General features: G+C 37.7%; 1 protein-coding gene across 2 annotated transcripts; it reads right to left on the bottom strand.

Annotated features, from left to right (window-relative positions):
- Positions 1-75: 75 nt before the first annotated feature.
- LOC124630498 (cuticle protein 7) lies at positions 76-10,715 on the bottom strand. Of its 2 annotated transcripts, none has more exons than XM_047164436.1 (5): positions 10,537-10,715; positions 8,061-8,186; positions 7,501-7,659; positions 5,168-5,347; positions 76-1,038 (listed from the first exon to the last, which is right to left on the bottom strand). In XM_047164436.1, the coding sequence occupies exons 1-5, from the start codon at positions 10,621-10,623 to the stop codon at positions 886-888; spliced, it is 705 nt and encodes a 234-aa protein (XP_047020392.1). In that variant the 5' UTR covers positions 10,624-10,715; the 3' UTR covers positions 76-885. The 2 variants fall into 2 exon arrangements, with proteins under 2 accessions (XP_047020392.1, XP_047020391.1); XM_047164435.1 differs by having other exon boundaries at positions 8,061-8,189; positions 10,537-10,710.
- Positions 10,716-19,672: the final 8,957 nt, after the last annotated feature.

Genomic DNA, 19,672 nt, shown 5'->3' with positions numbered 1-19,672 from the left:
TTTTAATATAATGCAGTTCAGATTAAAAGTAGTCGTCTTATTTTCGACCTAAGGGAAAAATGTAATGAAACAGTATTTGGTATTTAAAAAAATCATAGTAACTTTATTATATAACATCGAATAAGATACATAGTCTGGCATACTTTACACAATCACAAACATAGGTGTTAGAAGATACAATTTAAAATGAAGTAACAGAAATAAAATAAAATCTACGAGCAATTCCGTCAAAGGAAAGTAAAGAATAAAAAAGAAGATAAGAAAAGTATTAAAATCGTTGTAATCTCATCCTACAATCAATCCTTAAATTAAATATAGGCTCTGAGAATATAAATAAGAATAATATTTACTAATATCTTTGCATCATAACCTTATTTCAGCTACGTCTACATTTTTGCAAATAAAGACATAACTCGCATTTTGTTAAGACTTCCATAGCTTAACTTACGAGGCACAGAGTACTATAAACAACTATTTTACACTAAATAATAAAATGTCTACGCTGTTATTGCGGTATTGGTTTGTATTATTAAATAATTATGACTTGATAATTACAAACCAATTGGGAAATTGTGAACTTGGCTGCACACACTACCGAATTTGTCAGATATTTTAAACCTTGTTCTTAAAAACCCACTCATATTTTTTAGCTTCTCTATTTATGACACTTTCTCTTCAAAGTCATCAATATCAGAGAAGACAGGAGTCCCTATATCTTCACCCTCCTAATCCTTTTTGTTTGTAATAATTTCATCATCATAATCCTCCTGTCTTTATCCCAATTTTATTTGGGGTCGGCAGCATGTTTTCTTCCTTTTTAACAGTTACCTAATCTAATTCCCCTATCCGCAATAACCAACACAGACAGACTATACTATTTCCATCTTATTGTTCATAACGGTAGTACTGTTGGGGAGCCGCGTGCTGAGGCTGCTGTGGCCGCGGCTGCGCGTGCGCCGCGTGCTGCACCTGAGGCTGAAGGAGCTGGGGTTTGGGAGTGGGGATCTTTACTACGATGTCTGTGGGCTGTCTTGATACCTGGGGAGGAAATTTTGGTGTTAATTTTTTTGTCATTGTCAAAATGGGAAACATATAATCGATAAATAATAAAATAATGTAATTAGCTACTTAGCACAAATAACAAAAAAAAAATACTTTCAATAGTAGGTACATCAATAGTATTGAGGTAATTCTGACATTCATTCAGAGAAGATTTCACAGATTCGGAGTAAGTTTTACTTTTCGATAGTTATTACACCTTTTATTGAACTCGATCTATATTTTAGAGCACCCTTTCCTATGTATAGAGCACCACACTTGTACCATCTCTTCGAAGTACATACGTGTACCTACAGTAAAACTATCGTCACAAATTGTAGGGGTATACGTACTAAACTTAACATATTATATATGAATATATTAGCCAATAGCTATAACATTATTATATTAACCGAAACGTGGCTCACTCCACATATATTCGATAGCGAATTCATAGATGAACGGTATGAGGTTTTTAGATGTGACAGAAATCGCGCCGCTACAAATAAAAAGGAGGGCGGTGGAGTGCTTGTAGCCGTCATGAAAACCCTGAACGCAGTTTACTTGTCAACAGAAATATCCATGGATTCATATATTGAACATTTGCTTATACAATTGCCAGGTGACAATAATCATAAATACCTTATTGGTGTAACATATATTCCTCCAAAATCTCCCGAATATGTTTATTCCGTACATTTTGAAAGCCTGCTGACTAATATTGACAAGTATAACTCTAGTGAAATATTCTTACTTGGCGACTATAATTTGCCGGACGTAAACTGGTTTCCCTCTAATAACTACTCCGAGGGGTTGCTTTGTGATAGTAATTCATGTGCTAGTGAACATTTGGTAAATTTTATGTCGCTAATCAATGCGTTTCAGTTTAATTCCTTGAGAAACCACAAGAAGCGCATTCTGGATTTGGCTATAAGTAATCACGACTGCTGCTTGCATGTTCCACAGTCTGAACTTTTACCAGTGGATCGCTATCACCCCCCTTTCTGTTTAACTTTCCAATATAAATTAATACGAACGCTTCCGCGGGCGACACTAACGAAATACAATTTGTATAAAGCTGATTATGATTCAATAAATCAGGAGTTGTGTAACGTTGATTGGTTAAATGTTTTCAAAGGTTTGTCAGCTGATGATGCAGTAAACGCACTCTATAATGTTATTTTTCGCACCATCAAGAATTACGCTCCAAAAACTATTAAGAGATCAACGAAATTCCCCGTATGGTTCTCTAAGTCGCTGATTCACATGTTTAAAAACAAAAATAATGCTTGGGTAAAATGGAAAACATACAACAACATATCAGATTACGAGCAATTCTCCTTGCTTAGGCATAGATTTCAAGCGGAATGTAAAAAAAGTTACAATAATTATATTCTTTCGGTTGAGGATAATATAAATAAAAACGTTAAGTATCTTTGGAGTTACATCTCACACCGTAAGGGTAATCCTGGTATACCCTCTAATATGTCCTATAAAGGTAACTGCGCTAGTGATCCTACAAAAATCTGTAATATGTTTTCCGATTTCTTTTATTCGGTCTATGAGGAATCGACTTTTGATTCAAATAGTTGGTTACCGACGAATGCCTATAACGATGACTGTACTTTATTGAGCAGTATATCATTCAGCCTTGATAAAGTTTTAAAGGCCCTACAATCACTGGACACCACCAAGGGCCCCGGACCTGACGGGATATCGGCATATTACCTCAAAATGACCTCAGATAGTATATGTGTACCCCTTCATATCATATTTAATAAATGTATATCGGAGGGCACATTTCCAGAGATATGGAAAAAAGCACATATAACACCTGTTCATAAATCAGGTTCCAAAAGCGACATTGAAAACTACCGTCCTATCTCTATTTTGCCTGCCTTATCGAAGCTTTTTGAAAGGCTTGTCCATAACGAAATTAGTCCAATATTAAATAATGTAATAATAAAACAACAGCACGGATTTGTTAAAAAAAGGTCCACTATAACAAATTTATTGACCTTCACTGATTTCCTGTTTAACAGTATGGACAAACAAATACAAGTTGATGCTGTCTACACAGATTTTCGGAAAGCTTTCGATAAGGTAGATCATGAACTTCTTTTGACAAAGATAGCCTACAATGGAATACGAGGTGACTTGCTTCGCTGGTTCGCATCCTATGTCTCAAACAGAACTCAAAAGGTAGTTATCAAAGGTCATGAGTCGACGTCCATTAGGGTTACCTCCGGCGTGCCCCAGGGATCTATACTGGGTCCCCTCTTGTTCATCTTATTTATTAACGACATAGACGATTGTTTTAAAAATTCTAAATTTCTTCTTTATGCTGATGATCTGAAAATCTTCAAAAAAATACAGAGTATTGATGACTGCCATAAGTTTCAGGAAGATTTAAACAGATTCTCTATGTACTGCTTAAGAAACAAGATCCAACTCAGTTTTTCAAAATGTTTGGCAGTCACATTCACCAAAAAGAAAAATGTATTTCAGACGACATATAACCTAGACAATGTGCCACTACAAAAGGTAACTTCAGTTAGGGATCTTGGAGTACTACTAGATAGCAAGCTACATCTTGATCAACACATCAATAAAATTATAAGTAACGCATTTCGAATGTTCGGATTTGTTATGAGGTGTATGATTGATTTTAAACGCTGTAATACTTATATTCACTTGTTCAAATCACTCGTAAGATCACAGTTAGAGTATGGTGTACAGATATGGAACCCTTATTACAAAATATATATTGAAAATCTTGAAGCTGTACAACACAAATTTCTTAAAGCTACTCATTATCGGTGCTACCGCAAAATTATGTCCTATGAAAATTTATTAGATTTCTATAAACTTCCTACCCTACAGGCAAGACGTACGTTCCTAGAAACAATACTACTATATGATTTGTGTAACAACAAGTATGATTGCTCAGATATAACTAATCAATTATGTTATATAGTTCCCCGTACCGTCAATAGGCGCGGGGTGCGCGCTCGTCCACTGTTTGCTGTTTCTTCCAGCCGTACTAACGCTGGACAGCGCGCGCCTCTGTGTCGCATGGTAAAAAATTATAATACTTTGTCCTCGGATCTGGATTTAGACTTTTCTTTTACACATAGTCAATTTAGAAATGTTCTCACTAAAACTATAAAAAGATAGTGTCAATCATTGCTTTAGATATACATATATACATTTTTTTCTTTTTATGTTTTACTTCGCTTCACTTGTTTAAAATTGTCTGTTTCTCATAGTCTGTAATTTTAGTTTTAACTACTCGTGCATGATGTACATTACTATTTGTTTCAGCTGTGGATAACGTCGTGAGTTGCACACTGATGTATACTACTTAACCATTTTGTTAGATTTTTAATAAGTGTGTAATTGTTTGTTATCCCTAATAAATAAAATAAAAATAAAAATAAAAAAATAGTGTCCATCCGATCTTTTGGTAGTGAAAAAATTGTTTCACATTTGTCTAGGTGCCTAATAAGTATTTAACCCATATTCCGATATAAATCCATTTAAACTAGGCCAGGGGCACACTGACTTAGCATTATTTAATCGCATTAAAGATCAGGTTCTACTTATTGCAAATCAAGAAACCATTGTATTGTTAGATTGTTACAACTGTTCAATGAATTGCAAAAATGGATATACTATGCGATTAATCATCACTGGAGTCTTTGAGCTGGTTCTAGATTTCAATCTTTCAAAATTACTGCTACGCCATTGAAAATTAGTTCTAGGCATAACGTTTCTGCCACAAATCTATTTCTGCTTATCCAAGACTTTGCTACTTTAATTTACCACCGTCTACCGACCATTATCTATCTTCCATTACGCTTATATTCAAGTTCCTTCAAACACACCCAATATATGAAGACAGAAATAAATAAAAGCGCCACAAAATATGTAGGAAAACTAAATGCTAAAGCTGTCCAATCTTTCTCCATCATGAACATGATCAACTGTAGTTCAGCGGGTTGTTGAGGATCAAGCAAAGCAGTGTTCCTTGTAGGAGGCCCTTGTCTAGTAGCTTGTTCGTCGGAAACGAACGAACTGTTACAATTCCCTTTTATCTTGCTACATTATGAAGACCAGTTATCCATACCTCAGCCTTGAATCCTTCCTTAGGGTCAGCAGTGTAAGTAACAGTTCTGACGAAGCCATCGCTGTCGACCACGGAGTAAGAACCCTTGATAACGTCACCGTCTCTCTGCTCCTTGCGGTTCTGGTAGTTGGTGTACTGGTCATCGTTCACGTCGAAACCGAACTGGTAGGAAGGATGAGGCTGGAAAGAAAAATTATGATAAGTAACTGAAGAGAATGCTGAGGATTTGTCACCGTGGGGCAGTTATTGAGAAAATTAAGAAAGATGACTTATAATATGCAGCAGGACTGATTGTCTGATAAGTATTAAGTAGGAAGGATTATTTTTGACAAGATTTCAATAGGATAAATAAAACCTTAAGATATTGATGGATCTAATACAGTTACGCAAAACTTTGTCATCTTTGCAAGGTTCGTAACTAAATTCCTATATCTAAGTAATATTTCCAGAATAATTACAAAAAGTTTCGCATGAACTATGAATAGATTTATGATGCATCATTCATAAGACGAGAACAGGAAATATCTTATAGCACTATTTGAAAGTCTGCGTTATTCCAACGCGTTACTAATTCCCCCACATCGTTTCCTCAAACACGCATCAAAAGGCTAAAAAGAAACCATAAATCGCCACGCAATAATCAAAGAAAGTTATTTTCCAAGCTATCTTGATCTCACGCAGCGGGCAAAGCACTATCTAGAGGTATATACTTTACTCGTATAGGTACGAGACACAAGTCCAAAGTGAAAGTTGCAGCCAGTCAGCCAGCCATATTCCCGCTCTTGTTAATTCGATCCATCCGTGTTTCTATACATTAGACATTGTATCGAACTATAAGGAAATAAGACAAACTAGGTTGGATGTATTCCGGAGTCGGTTTACGTATTTTGATAGTTGTCCAAATGTTGCAAGAACGGCTTGCTAGCTACTTTTAATTGCCTGAATTTACTGTTAGAAAACAAAGTGCTAAGTTCGTATATTTCCGGGTTTCTTGTTTGGTCTGTTTTTGTGTAACCTATAGTTCGGCCATTCAGAGAATGCGTTCCTGACACGTCGCGATTGAACTGACGACGTAATAACATTCATTGATTATTGATATAATAATGTTGTTTTAATGCTCCTCAATTGTTAAAACGGTAAACAACCAGCAAAAATATTTTTATCGTAACTGCAACGCCATTGCAAAGTTACGTCGTCAGTTCAATCGCGACGTGTCAGGAACGCATTCTCTGAATGGCCGAACTATAGAAGTGCGATTGCAGTTGCGTTTCTTAAAAATGAATTAGCGAGCTGAAATATTTCGTCGACTTTTTAAGCGAGATAATATTTTGTACTGAAACATTTTGCTTAATTCAGCTGTTAACTTTTATTCATAGTAAAAGTTAATAACAATTTTATTGGACTCGTGATTTGGACATTTTATGTACCTGGTGCCATCAATGCTTCAGCATTGTTCCCAGAGATTAGGATCTTAAACGGTACCTAATTCTAACATTGGTAGTCTTTTATTTCTTTCTGGAACAATATTATCAGCATTTTAGAAACTGCTAACTTGCCATAACCACTGCTGGTGGTAATGGAATTGGCCTCCTAGCTTAAAGCTAGGTACTCGTCTGCGGTTGACACTGAGTTTGAGGTTGGTTAAAATAATCCTACAGATAATATAAAAGTAACAGCAGTTATTATAACATTACATCATACTGTTCACGCAGACCTCTGAGCGTGGTACAGAGGCTGAAGTTATGACTGCGGCTGATAACACTACTAATATAACCAATACTAAACAATAGCTGTTCCACTTACATCATACTCCTCAGGTTCGCGCGGTTCTTGGGGCCTCTGAGCTTGGGACTGAAGCTGCGGCCTGTATTGGGGTTGAGGCTGTGGCTGCCGGTTGATATGGAGACTAATATTACCAATACTGTTGAACAGTTGGTCTACTTACATCATACTCCTCAGGTTCACGTTGTTCCTGAGGCTTCTGGGCTTAGTACTGAGGCTGCGGCCTGTACTGGGGCTGGGGCTGTGGCTGCGGCTGATATCAAGGCTAATATAAGTAGTACTACAGAACAGCTGTTCCACTTACATCATACTCCTCAGGTTCGCGCTGTTCCTGAGGCCTCTGAGCTTCATACTGAGGCTGAGGTTGTGGTTGTGGTTAGGGCCAATATCAAGACTAATATAACCAATACCACAGAATAGTTGTGCCACTTACATCATACTCCTCAGATGAGGCTCCTCCCAAGCTGAGGCTTCTGAGCCTGGTCCTAAGGCTGTGGCCTGTACAGAGGCTGCGGCTGATATCAAGACTAAATAATAGCTGTTCCACTTACATCATACTCCTCAGGTTCACGCTGTTCCTGGGGTCTCTGAGCCTGGTACTGAGGCTGCGGCCTGTACTGGGGCTGGGGCTGTGGTTGTGGCTGGTACTGCTGCTGGTGCTGTTGGGGCTGGTATTGAGCCTCGCTCTGGACTGTATATAGGGGTTGAGCCTGGGGATAGAGATATCTTGTTAGAAGAAGAATAAGAAGAAGAAGGCGATAAATCTGAGGATCTTTCTTTGAATCTGAATTTTAGTAGAGAGCTTCTATTACGGCTTGGGATAAAATAAGATTCAATCGTTTTCAAGAATAGTCATGTACCTTCTTCATTGGACATTGAAATTATTTTTTGTCATATGTCTAGTTAGCTCTGTGATACGTATTAGAAGATGTCTTCAATGTGCAATAATGTGTATTGCTCACAGTGACTATGGTAAGAATTTTAAATTAGCTGGAACTCTAATTCGATTTACATCGTAACTATTCATCAGTTCTTGATAATGGGGAATCTGCAGATGCTGTATTAACAAAAAGGTTTTTTTCATGAAGTCTAGATACAGTAAATGTCTTACAGGTCTGGGTGCTGCCTGCTGTAAGTGTTGTGGTCGTTGAAGGACTTGTGTCTGCGCAGGCGCCGGCGCTGCGGCTTGTTGGTCAGCGAGGTACTGTCTTAGTAGGTGTGGGTCGTAACCTCCGGCCTGCTGGTAAAGCTTGTCAGTTAGGTAAAGTTAATGTTAATGAACTTGGGAAGGCTAGAAAGGTTGGTACTCGTTACATTATATCCTCTCGGCTGTGGCGGCCATTTTGCGCGTTTCGGCGCAAGAGCAAGAAAGGTACAGCATTACGTCATAAAGCGATAAGATAAAGCGACGGTTCGCAGAGGACTCCTGGAGTCCGCGCCACAGATGACCGTTTTTTGACAGAGAGCTCCTGGAGTCCGTTCAACAGTCGAGGGGATATTGGGCAATTATGGATTAATGAGTAAGCAATAAAGAGCCGTGGATCAAAGTACGCGAGTCAGATCATGGGCAAGATGAGTCGTATAATGCTATAAAGTGTTTTAATGAGATAAATAAAATCATCTAGTCAATTATTGGACAATACATGTATGGTAAAAGCTTCTAATAGTCAATATAACAATGGCCTATGTTCACCGTCAATGATATCAATTGGTGTTCAAGTAGGTATTTTAAAACCCAAAATCCCGTTTATTGTTTTAACTGAGCTCAAAATCCAATGTCAGTTACCCAGTTACTCAAAGTAATTTGTCTGCATAACCATCAACACCTACGTAACATAAGTAACGAAAGAAGACATAACACCTATCAACCAATTACGGCCAACAAGGGTCCAATTTCACGGAGTTGCATTACGAACAATTAGAGAAAACAAAGCCAACAAATTGGCCAGGCGCGCTAATCAGTGCGATCAGAAGCAGGTTATGTAATATTAATCCAATTATATCTCGTTTCGAATCGAACGCGGTTATGAAACGTAAAGTAATAGCCCCGTTGCGTCTCGGCCGATTGGCTATGGGTTGCCGAAAACACGTGTGGACTGTTCTACTGAACATTAGTTGTGTAAAAACCTCTGCTTTCCGGTCTACTTGCACCCATTATGTTGTTTGGTGGAGCAACTCAGTCACATGTGTGCGAATAGTCGGATGTGCTACTTTCTGCAGTGGTGATTGATTTCTAGTTTTTAATTGTTGCTAAACGTTGGTGTCGTGTCGTGATGGAGTTAGATTATATGTAACGGAATCGTGATAGGCTGAAATTATCTTTAAATACATATAGCTGGATTTTAGATTGTATTTTGCAGTACAGGAAAAAGAGATGGTGAAAATGATAGTAAAATGCATGAACCATTGCAAATTTATGATGAAAGCTACTGATCAATGTTACTAATGAAACTGTTCTTATATTTTTTAAGTTTAATTGTGTTATACTATATAGTTTATTTCACTCAATTTAAGTAGATTTATCTAGTTTAAGTTACCACATATGTTCGTGAATGTTGGTTCACCTGTACCTAATTGGCAACTGTGTAAGCCCTTTACTCCTTAAAATCTCCTTACGTTTGTTAATTTGTACACAGAAGCTGATGCTGTTCCTTTGCTAAATAAATAAAACCAAGCGGGAAATTGTTCACATCAGATTATGAGAAAATCGCACAGAAAGAGTTGAGATTGAAAATTAATACAGAGTTGTTTTTATTTATGTAAAAAACTATATTTCCTCTATTCATAATAACTGGATTGACCTGCATTTAATTTTTGCCGTCATGAAATCTCATTGTTTGTTGTAATCGACTGTAATACATCTTTGACTGATTTAATAGATTTTCATCCATCATTAAATTATCAACACTTTGAATGACGCTTGCATAGTTAAAAAAAACTATATATTTTTTTGAAATTACGCATATTAGTTAGAAAACAAAAAAGTGAAATTAACCTAATAAAATATATTTAAAGCATGTATGTAGCTGAAATAATAACAGGTCCTTGTTATTTGAACGTAACGGCATTTGTGCCTAAGTGACTAACGCAACATTAACAATGAAGGTTTTAGTTCTCAGCGTGCCGTGTTAAAGGTTAATCCTTAGGAATTATTACAGGTAATTGGTCTATTGTATGTTACTTGAGATATTTTGGTTAATTGAATGTATAATTTAATGTCTGGGAAAGCTTGTACTGATTATTTGATTTAGGTATTGGTATTGGAAAATGTGTTGTCCCTAATTAATTATTTAACTAAATTAAATTGTAAGAACGTACGTTGTTAAAAAAGCTCAAAGCTATTAAAAAAACATAGGTACTTAGTGAATGAAATCGAAACCTTTTTGAATTTGAATTTCAACTGTAATAAAAAATTATGCCAGTTAAGTATGAATTAACAACTTTACTCTAATCCTGAAAACTTTATATTTGATAAAATTGAAGGTAAATTTTTATTATTTGAATGATTTCTGCAATCAATATAAACTTCTTATAATTCACAAAACAAAAAAAGGGTCCAAATACTGCCGAAAAATATGAAAACTCACTTGATGCTGAGGTTGGTACTGATGCTGGGGCGCGGGAACCGCCAAAACACACCCCAATACTGCCAACGTGACACACTGACGTAACATGTTGCACACACAAAAAAATATTTATTAAAAAATTAAATTACAAAAAAGGCCACAGCACTCGCGACGTATTTACGTAGGTAGATTGCGGTGCGTGTAAGTAACTGTGACTATATATAGGGGCACCCCTTCTAGCTTTGTCGGTGGTGAACGCAGGAGTGGTGTGGCAAAATCCATGTATGTGTGTGTGATTCGAAATTTAAATTGGAGCATCGGTTTTTGGAGTGTGCTCTCGGATTTGTTTGTTTTATGTTGTGTTTGTTAAAAAAAAGGAAAAAATGGAGACGTGGAAGTGCTTATTATAAGGTTAGTCTGTTAATTAAATTATACTTTATGACTTCCTGAGCGTAATTTTTAAAAAGAACTTGGATCTAGCAGAGGTTGTAAACTGAAATCATGAACTAAACAACTGAAAGTGAATACAAAAATAAAATTGTTTTCCCGTCAGAATTTCATACATGTTTTTAAATGTGTTAAATTTTCTAAGCCCTTTTATTATCCTAATTGCACTGCAGTCTGATATAATTTGCATACTCGTATTGATGGTGCGATGGCGCCAAGAGATAGATTTTCTCTGTAGTTTACTTCAGCTATCTACTAGACTATAATTATATCAGGCGTAAGAACCAGCCTAAATAATAGTGCCTATACTCATATTGTCCAAAATTTTCCTTTTGCCTTAAAGTGTAACATGCTATCCAAAAGAAAAATGACCCTTACATAGGTATCCAACTATGGCCCAAATCCGTTCAGTGTATGATTTAATGAAAAATTAACTACTATTCATTCATTATGACTCTCTCATTTTTTATAAGCATGTACCTAAGAGTAATATATTACGCTTTGCCTATTTCAATAACCATTCAAATTGGGTCAAGGATTCAGTAGTATCCTGGTCGGGCATAAACAAATCCTATTCCTAAACATATTGAAAACGTGCTCGATAAATCTACAATGGACCTGATCTCTAGCTAGACCTGTATCCGTGACATTTGACTGTGTGACGTCATGAGGGAACTCTCTGTGTACCTAAGTTTGTTAGAACTTAGCTCTTTTATGCTTGTCTAGCAAGGCTTCTACTATATATGTATTTTGACATATAGGTATTTTCCAAGACCATATTTTGAAAGCTCTTTTCCTGTTGATGGACTAACATCAGCTAGAGATGTCCCGTGACGAATACTTCGCACTCCCGAATAAAAGGAACCTATAGTCTCCCTTGATAAGCGGGTTACTTTACGCCGCCTCTGTATGAATTTTACAAGTTCAACCAGATGTTTTGAAACAAATTCTTCAGTTTTATGTAACTTCACGTACCTATGTCCCTGTCTTAGAAAAATATGGAAGCTTAGGTACCAAAGTAGATTAGGTGGGTCTAAGCTGTCACGATGTATGGAACACAGATATCTACAAAGTTATTACGGACATTCAGAAGCTTGAAAGTCTGACCTTATTACTCGGATAAACTATGACTCTAAAGGTCGTGGAGGCCAGGCTCTGAAAGTTAAGTGTCGTGTTCTATTGTCATGATTCATAACTTAATAATTATGTAGGCACTATGGAGTTTGTTATTTGTTGGTTGCTATGGTAACAGTTTATGTAACTGTTGAACTAATTTTGCACTTTTTCTTGCACCTCCTACGTATGTATCAAATATAGTCAGCTTCGTGTGGGCTTTCTGAATACTTACTAATAACAAGTTATGAAATAAAATGTCTTGTTCGCTGATTGACCGATAAACATTTTCAGTCAGAATTAATCATTCGCTCACATTGACCGTTTTAAATCCAAATTGCTATCTAGATAATAACTGAATAGGTTTATAAGTGCACATTGTATTACGGTTTTGGCCTTGCACCGCTGTTAATGCCAATGCACTCTCAGATCCTCAAAATATCAATTGCTCAACCCGAATGCGTTCACTTTTGTTTTATTTTATTTAGTCTTTTGTTTGATTAGCCTTTGTTATTTTTAATGCTTATAACAACTTAAGATTTTAGACTGGTTTTAACAAGATTTTAAGCTGAGAATAACGGTTAGCGTTTACCAACAATGTTGCCGTGAGCGAAGATTATTCAATGTTTTTTTATTGATGAATGATTTCATGATTATAACATAATAAATTTATTCAGATAACTGAGATCCATACAGTAGTTAGGTACACAAACAATATAATTATAATTAATACACAATAGTAAGCAGGGACTTAGTCCTCTGCACTAATTTCCACATAAGCGGGCAGTCGTGTCTTCTGGCTATAGCACTCAAGATGCTGTGGCGACTTCCACGCAACCGACTGATGAATGATGCCGTCTTCTTACGCCATATAGCTGCAAAGCCATCTGTATCAGGAATGTGAGCTTTTGTGTAAACATGAATGAATAATGAGAAGGCATAGATTATGAACTGCCGTCAACTTCTAACCCTTAAGTCCCATACCTAGGTTGGGTTCAAGAGAATTCGGTCACAAATTTTGATACAGATACTCCTATAAAAATCCATTCCTATTTCTTTCAATCAATAATTGAATCTAACATGATAAAAAGCCTATGGGCTTATCTAAGCAGCTTTTGCAACTCAACGCCCATACTCAGATCTTTATAAATCAGAGCTATTTATTAGTCTTACATAACTGTAGCGTATTACCCGATATAATTTAATTGCCTTGTAACATACAGTGATACCAGTAGATATGGGCATCTATGTAACATCGCTTGAGGCTAGCCATGTGACTGTGCGAAAGCATTTCAGTGCATGCAATCGTGATCGAGTGCGTCTGGTTTGACAGCTGTCAAATGATTTGAGTTTGAATTTAGAACTTTTTGTTTTGAATTATTTTATTGAATTCGTAATTTACTTGGGGCTCTGATTGTACCTGGCCGTTGTAACTATATTTTTTTATTTTTGCAACCATGGTGAAGGATTTAAATAAAACAATTTTGCGGTACATATTATGTCTAACTAATAACATTTTATTTTCCTTGGAAGACTAACGACTAAAATAATAACTTTAAAGTATTTTTTTTACATAGGTTTGAGGTTTGGTGAAAAAGAGGGTTTTAAAAGGCCTTTGAATAAAGAAGGCATAAATATGCAAAGTTTTACAACATCAAAGTTTGGACTAGTGAATGAATGAGAAAATTATGAATGAAATAAAATTTAAATACACATTTATGCAAATCAATTCAGTGTAAGAAATGAGCTATCACCAAATTGTATCTTTACCATAATGTCTTACTTATATAGAAGTCTCTATAATAAGCAAGTTTATCTTACTAGAACATCTGCGGACCGCATTACGTTTCGTTACACGCTAACCTATGGAAAGTATGCAGTAATGTTGGTAATATTTTATGACAAAATTATGCACGTGCTTCTAATGATTAGTCGAATCACGTTTTTTTCTAAAAGATTACTTACTTTATAAGGATCCGCGAAACTGTTTTGCTTTTGACTTGTTATGTAAGTAAAGTCTGTGTAAGTTGTAGTCCCCAATTATGAAGAAAGTCTGAGTAGGAATGACGTCATAAGTGGGTAGGGTTGCTTGCCGTCTTATGTCTAGTAGACTGGAACCTCCTAGTTTATGGGCCATGTTACCTTTAGGCATATACAAAATGGTGGTTTACCTAGAAAAGTCACAGTTGAGGCTTATTTTTAAGTGTAGGAAATTCTGAGATTGTCGCACTATAGTTGTAATTTCAAACGCTGTTAATGCGAAGTTTCATCTATAAGTTAATCTCAATAAATTCCTACCGGAATTTCATTTTGCAAATAGGAAATTGCATTTCGCGAATCGTCATAAAAGAGAGCTAATAGTACCTCAGAATTATATTATTCATTTAATTTCCTTGTTTATTATTGATGTATTAAATGGCCACTTCTGTCAGATTGAAATACAGTAAACACAGGCTGTTATAATAAATACATAATACAAACATAGAAAGTGCATCCAATTAAATAGAGCCTCATTGGTATTTCCAATCGATTTCCCATGAAATGCAGAAAATGTCCGTGATAGATCAATAATATGACATGGCTAGAGAGAGGTTTTATATCAGATTAATTGCTGGTAGGAAAAGACAGGAAAAGGATGGTATAAAGAAAAGAAAAGTGTTTTTTTTTTATAACCTGATAGACAGCTGAAGTTTTTTTTTCTTCAAAAACAAAAACGAAAGAAGTGGTGAATAGCGTACGTTGGAAATGTTTTTTGTAATTTTTTTTATTTATTTAAAAGTGCGTTCATCATCATCATCATCTCAGCCATAGGACGTCCACTGCTGAACATAGGCCTCCCCCTTTGATCTCCACAGATACCTGTTGGAAGCGACCTGCATCCAGCGTCTTCCGGCGACCTTTATAAGGTCGTCTGTCCACCTCGTTGGTGGACGTCCTACGCTGCGCTTGCTAGTCCGTGGTCTCCACTCCAGCACTTTTCGGCCCCATCTGCCATCTGCTCTGCGAGCAATATGGCCTGCCCATTGCCACTTCAACTTGCTAATCCGGTGGGCTATATCGGTCACTTTGGTTCGTCTACGGATCTCCTCGTTTCGGATTCGATCACGTAGAGAAACACCGAGCATAGCCCTCTCCATAGCTCGTTGAGCGACTTTGAGCTTTGAGATGAGGCCGATAGTGAGAGACCACGTTTCGGTGCCGTAAGTCATCACTGGTAACACACATTGGTTGAAGACTTTCGTCTTGAGGCACTGAGGTATGTCGGACGAAAAGACATTGCGTAGTTTCCCGAACGCTGCCCAGCCGAGTTGGATTCGGCGGTTGACCTCTTTCTCGAAGTTGGACCTACCTAATTGGACTACTTGTCCTAGGTAGATATATGAGTCAACAACTTCGAGTACCGAGCTTCCAACAGAGACTGGGGTGGGCTGAACATGGACATTTGACATAATTTTCGTCTTGTCCATGTTCATTTTCAGGCCCACCCGTTGTGAAACTCGGTCGAGGCCCTCGAGCATCATACTGAGTTCCTCCATCGACTTTGCCATGACTACGATGTCGTCGGCAAACCGAAGGTGAGTGATGTATTCGCCGTTGATGTTGATGCCAAGTCCTTGCCATTCCAGGAGCTTGAAGGCGTCTTCCATTGCGGCAGTAAACAGTTTCGGGGAGATTACGTCCCCCTGTCTTACGCCTCTTCTCAATGGAATCGGCTTCGTGCTATGCTCCTGTACTCGGACCGACATGGTGGCGTTATTATACAAACACTTCAACACCTCGATGTACCGATAGTCAATATGGCATCGTTGGAGTGACTCAAGTACCGCCCATGTTTCCACCGAATCAAAGGCTTTCTCATAGTCCACAAACGCTAAGCATAATGGCAAGTTATACTCCTCGGTCTTCTGTATAACTTGCCGCAGCGTATGGATGTGGTCTATGGTACTAAAGCCTCTTCGGAAACCGGCTTGTTCGGGAGGCTGGAAGTCATCAAGCCTGTGCTCGAGACGGTTCGTGATAACCCTTGAAAACAGCTTATAAACATGGCTTAGAAGTGTGATGGGTCTGTAGTTCTTCAATAGGCTGTTGTCACCTTTTTTGAAGAACAACACCACCACACCCCTGCTCCATGCTTCAGGCGTTTTGCCCTCGGACAGGACGCAGTTAAAGAGCTTCTGGAGGACTTTAAGTGCCGGTGTTCCACCCGCTCTCAGAAGCTCTGAAGTGATTCCGTCCTCACCCGGCGCCTTGTTGTTCTTAAGCTGCTTCAGGGCCATCCTAATCTCGTACAGACTGATGTCCGGGATATCTTCGGTATAATGTCGGGACAGCTTGGCTCTTGGATCTCCTGCCAAGCTGTCAACGGACTTTGCGACCGAAGTGTATAACTGTCCATAGAACCTCTCGATCTCGCCTAAAACCTCTGCCTTGGTCGACGCTATGCTGCCATCCTCCCGTTTCAGCTTAGTCATCTGGCTTTGCCCAATAGACTTGTCCTTTGCGAACACTTTGGAGCCTTGGTTTCGCTGTATGGTCTCTTTAACACGATTCGTATTAAAGAGACGCAGATCGTGTCGCAAGGATTTGGATATTCGTCTATTGAGCTGCCTATATGACTTCGCATCATGGGAAGACTGCAACTGTAGCAAGCGTCGTTCAGCCATGAGAAAAGTGCGTTGCAATATCAATAATGATTTTGTAGAAACACATATTCCTTTAAAGTATATTGAAAACCTTATAGAGTCTTCATAATCGCTATACTAGAGCTACATGACATTTGCACTTATCTCGGGTCACCATCATGAAGATGTGCGCTCTATAGTAAATCTTTTTCCGTATATAAAATTATATTATGTAGGTAAGTGTGTGTATATGGTGGTTGCACGATGTTCGTGAACGCGAATCTGCGTTAATTTATTCTGATTGTTAGTAAGTTTAGTTAAAGTATTGTTGTTTGCTTTTTAAATAACGACATCAACCTTCAGACAGAAACGCATTACTCAAAAGCTATAAACATTATAATGCTTTTTAGGGTTCCGTAGCCAAAATGGCAAAAACGGAACCCTTATAGTTTCATCATGTCCGTCTGTCCGTCTGTCCGTCTGTCCGTCTGTCACAGCCGATTTACTCGGAAACTATAAGTACTACAGTGATGAAATTTGATGGGAATATGTGTTGTATGAACCGCTACAAAAATATGACACTAAATAGTAAAAAAAAGAATTGGGGGTGGGGCCCCCCATACATGTAACTGAGGGATGAAATTTTTTTTTTCGATGTACATACCCGTGTGGGGTATCAATGGAAAGGTCTTTTAAAATGATATAAAGTTTTCTAAAAAACATTTTTCTTAAAGTGAACGGTTTTTGAGATATCAGCTCTCAAAGTCGTAAAAAGTATGTCCCCCCCCCTCTATTTTTATAACTACGGGGTATAAAATTCTAAAAAAAATAGAGGTGATGCATGCTAATTAACTCTTTCAACGATTTTTGGTTTGATCAAAGTATCTCTTATAGTTTTTGAGATAGGTTGATTTAACTGTAATTTACGGAACCCTTCGTGCACGAGTCCGACTCGCACTTGGCCGGTTTTATGATTGGATTGTCTTTTACACCGACAGCCTCCAACAAAAACTTATTACATTTTGATCAGCAGTCAAGTGAATAAGTGTTTCACTGTTAATTAGGGTAAAGGACAATGCCAGGGTGTGGGCTCAAAGTTTGCCCAGCAGTGGGAGTAGTTCCAGGGGGTTCCATAGTGCACTTTGAACACGTAATGCAAATATTTTTGAAATCGCTCCCTGGAGTCCCGAGGAAAACCGGTTCAAATATTCCACATGAACAGTCGCTTTACAAAGCTTGAGCCATTTGTCCAGTAGTGGGAGTGGTCAAAACAGGTTCTTGACTTCACTCTTAACACGAAATTCAAATATTTTTGAAATCGGTCCCAGGGGTCCCGAGGAAAACCGGTTCAAATGTTCTCCATAGTTAGTCACTTAACAAAGCCTGAGCCATTTGCCCAGTGGTGAAAGTCTTCGAAATAGGTTCTTTACTGCACTGTAAACACGAAATCCAAATATTTTGGAAATCGGTCCCAGAGGTCCCGAGAAAAACCGGTTCTAATGTCAAACTCGAACAGTCACTTTATAAAGCTCAAGCCATTTGCCAGTAGTGGGAATAGTTAGAATAGGTTCTTTACTTCACTGTTAATACGAAATCCAAATATTTTAGAAATCGGTCCCAGAGGTCCCGAGAAAAACCGGTTCTAATGTTCTCCTTAGATAGTCACTTAAAAAAGTCTTTGGCATTTGTCCAGTAGTGGGAGTGGTCAAAATAGGTTCTTTGCTTCACTCTTAACATGAAATTAAAATATTTTTGAAATCGGTCCCAGGGGTCCCGAGGAAAACCGGTTTAAATGTTCCACGTGAACAGTCTGTTTACAAAGCCTGTGCCATTTGTCCAGTAGTGGGAGTGGTTGGAATAGGTTCTTTAATTCACTCTTAACAAGAAATCAAAATATTTTTGAAATCGGTCCCAGGGGTCCCGAGGAAAACCGGTTCAAATGTTCTCCTTAGATAGTTACTTTGCAAAGTCTTACGCATTTGCCCAGTAGTGGGAGTGGTGAAAATAAATTCTTTACTTCACTCTTAAACGAAACTAAAATATTTTTGGAATAGCACCCTGGGGTCCCGAGGAAAACGGTTTAAATGTTTTCCATAGCTAATCACTTTACAAAGTCTTAGGCATTTGCCCAGTAGTAGGAGTGGTCAAAATATGTTATTTACTTCACTCTTAATACGAAACCCAAATATTTTTGAAATCGCTCCCAGGGGTCCCGAGGAAAACCGGTTCAAATGTTTTCCATAGATAGTCACTTTACAAAGTCTTAGGCATTTACCCAGTAGTGGGAGTTGTCAAAATAGGTTATTTACTTCACTCTTAATACGAAAACCAAATATTTTTGAAATCGGTCCCTGGACTCCCGCGAAATTAACCTGACAAGACTTTTCTTCCAATTAGCGCGATGTGGCGGTCTATCCAGTAGTGGAAAATGTTGGAATGGGTTATTTTTTTTACTTACTGTGATTTTAAAATAAATTCTAAAAGCATTGGATTCTAATAAGAACTGACCCTGATTTCCCGAAAAAAAGGCAATTACCGCAGTACAAAATCTAGAAGATCAAGACTCCTGCGCTATGAGCTATGTACTAGAAAAATCTTATCAAGACGAATAAAATAAGCTCAAACACGATGTAGTTAGTAGATACCGTTGAGGAGTTCCCTAGTCTCTCTGTCGCCTTCATCGTCAGGTCAGATCTTAACCTCCACTGTTTTATGGTGTCGGAGACATTTACCCAAATGACAAGGTTTTACTTGATATGTGCCTACAATTTTTGAGAGTTGCACCCGATTTTTTAGGGTTTCATCATCAGACCCTGGACCGGATGATAAAGGAACCATTTGGGAAGTAAGCCCTTTGGAAAATGAAATAATTGTTTAAATCGTTTGGTAATCGGCGGAGTTATGCTCGTACAAACGTAAAAAGAATATAAACGAACTGAGAACCTCCTCCAGTTTTGGAAGTTGGTTAAAAAAAA

Source organism: Helicoverpa zea, chromosome 5 (genome assembly GCF_022581195.2).
Source record: "Helicoverpa zea isolate HzStark_Cry1AcR chromosome 5, ilHelZeax1.1, whole genome shotgun sequence".
In the NCBI taxonomy this organism is placed as follows: Eukaryota; Metazoa; Arthropoda; class Insecta; order Lepidoptera; family Noctuidae; genus Helicoverpa; species Helicoverpa zea.
This window is presented reverse-complemented; position numbering and strand designations above follow the sequence as displayed.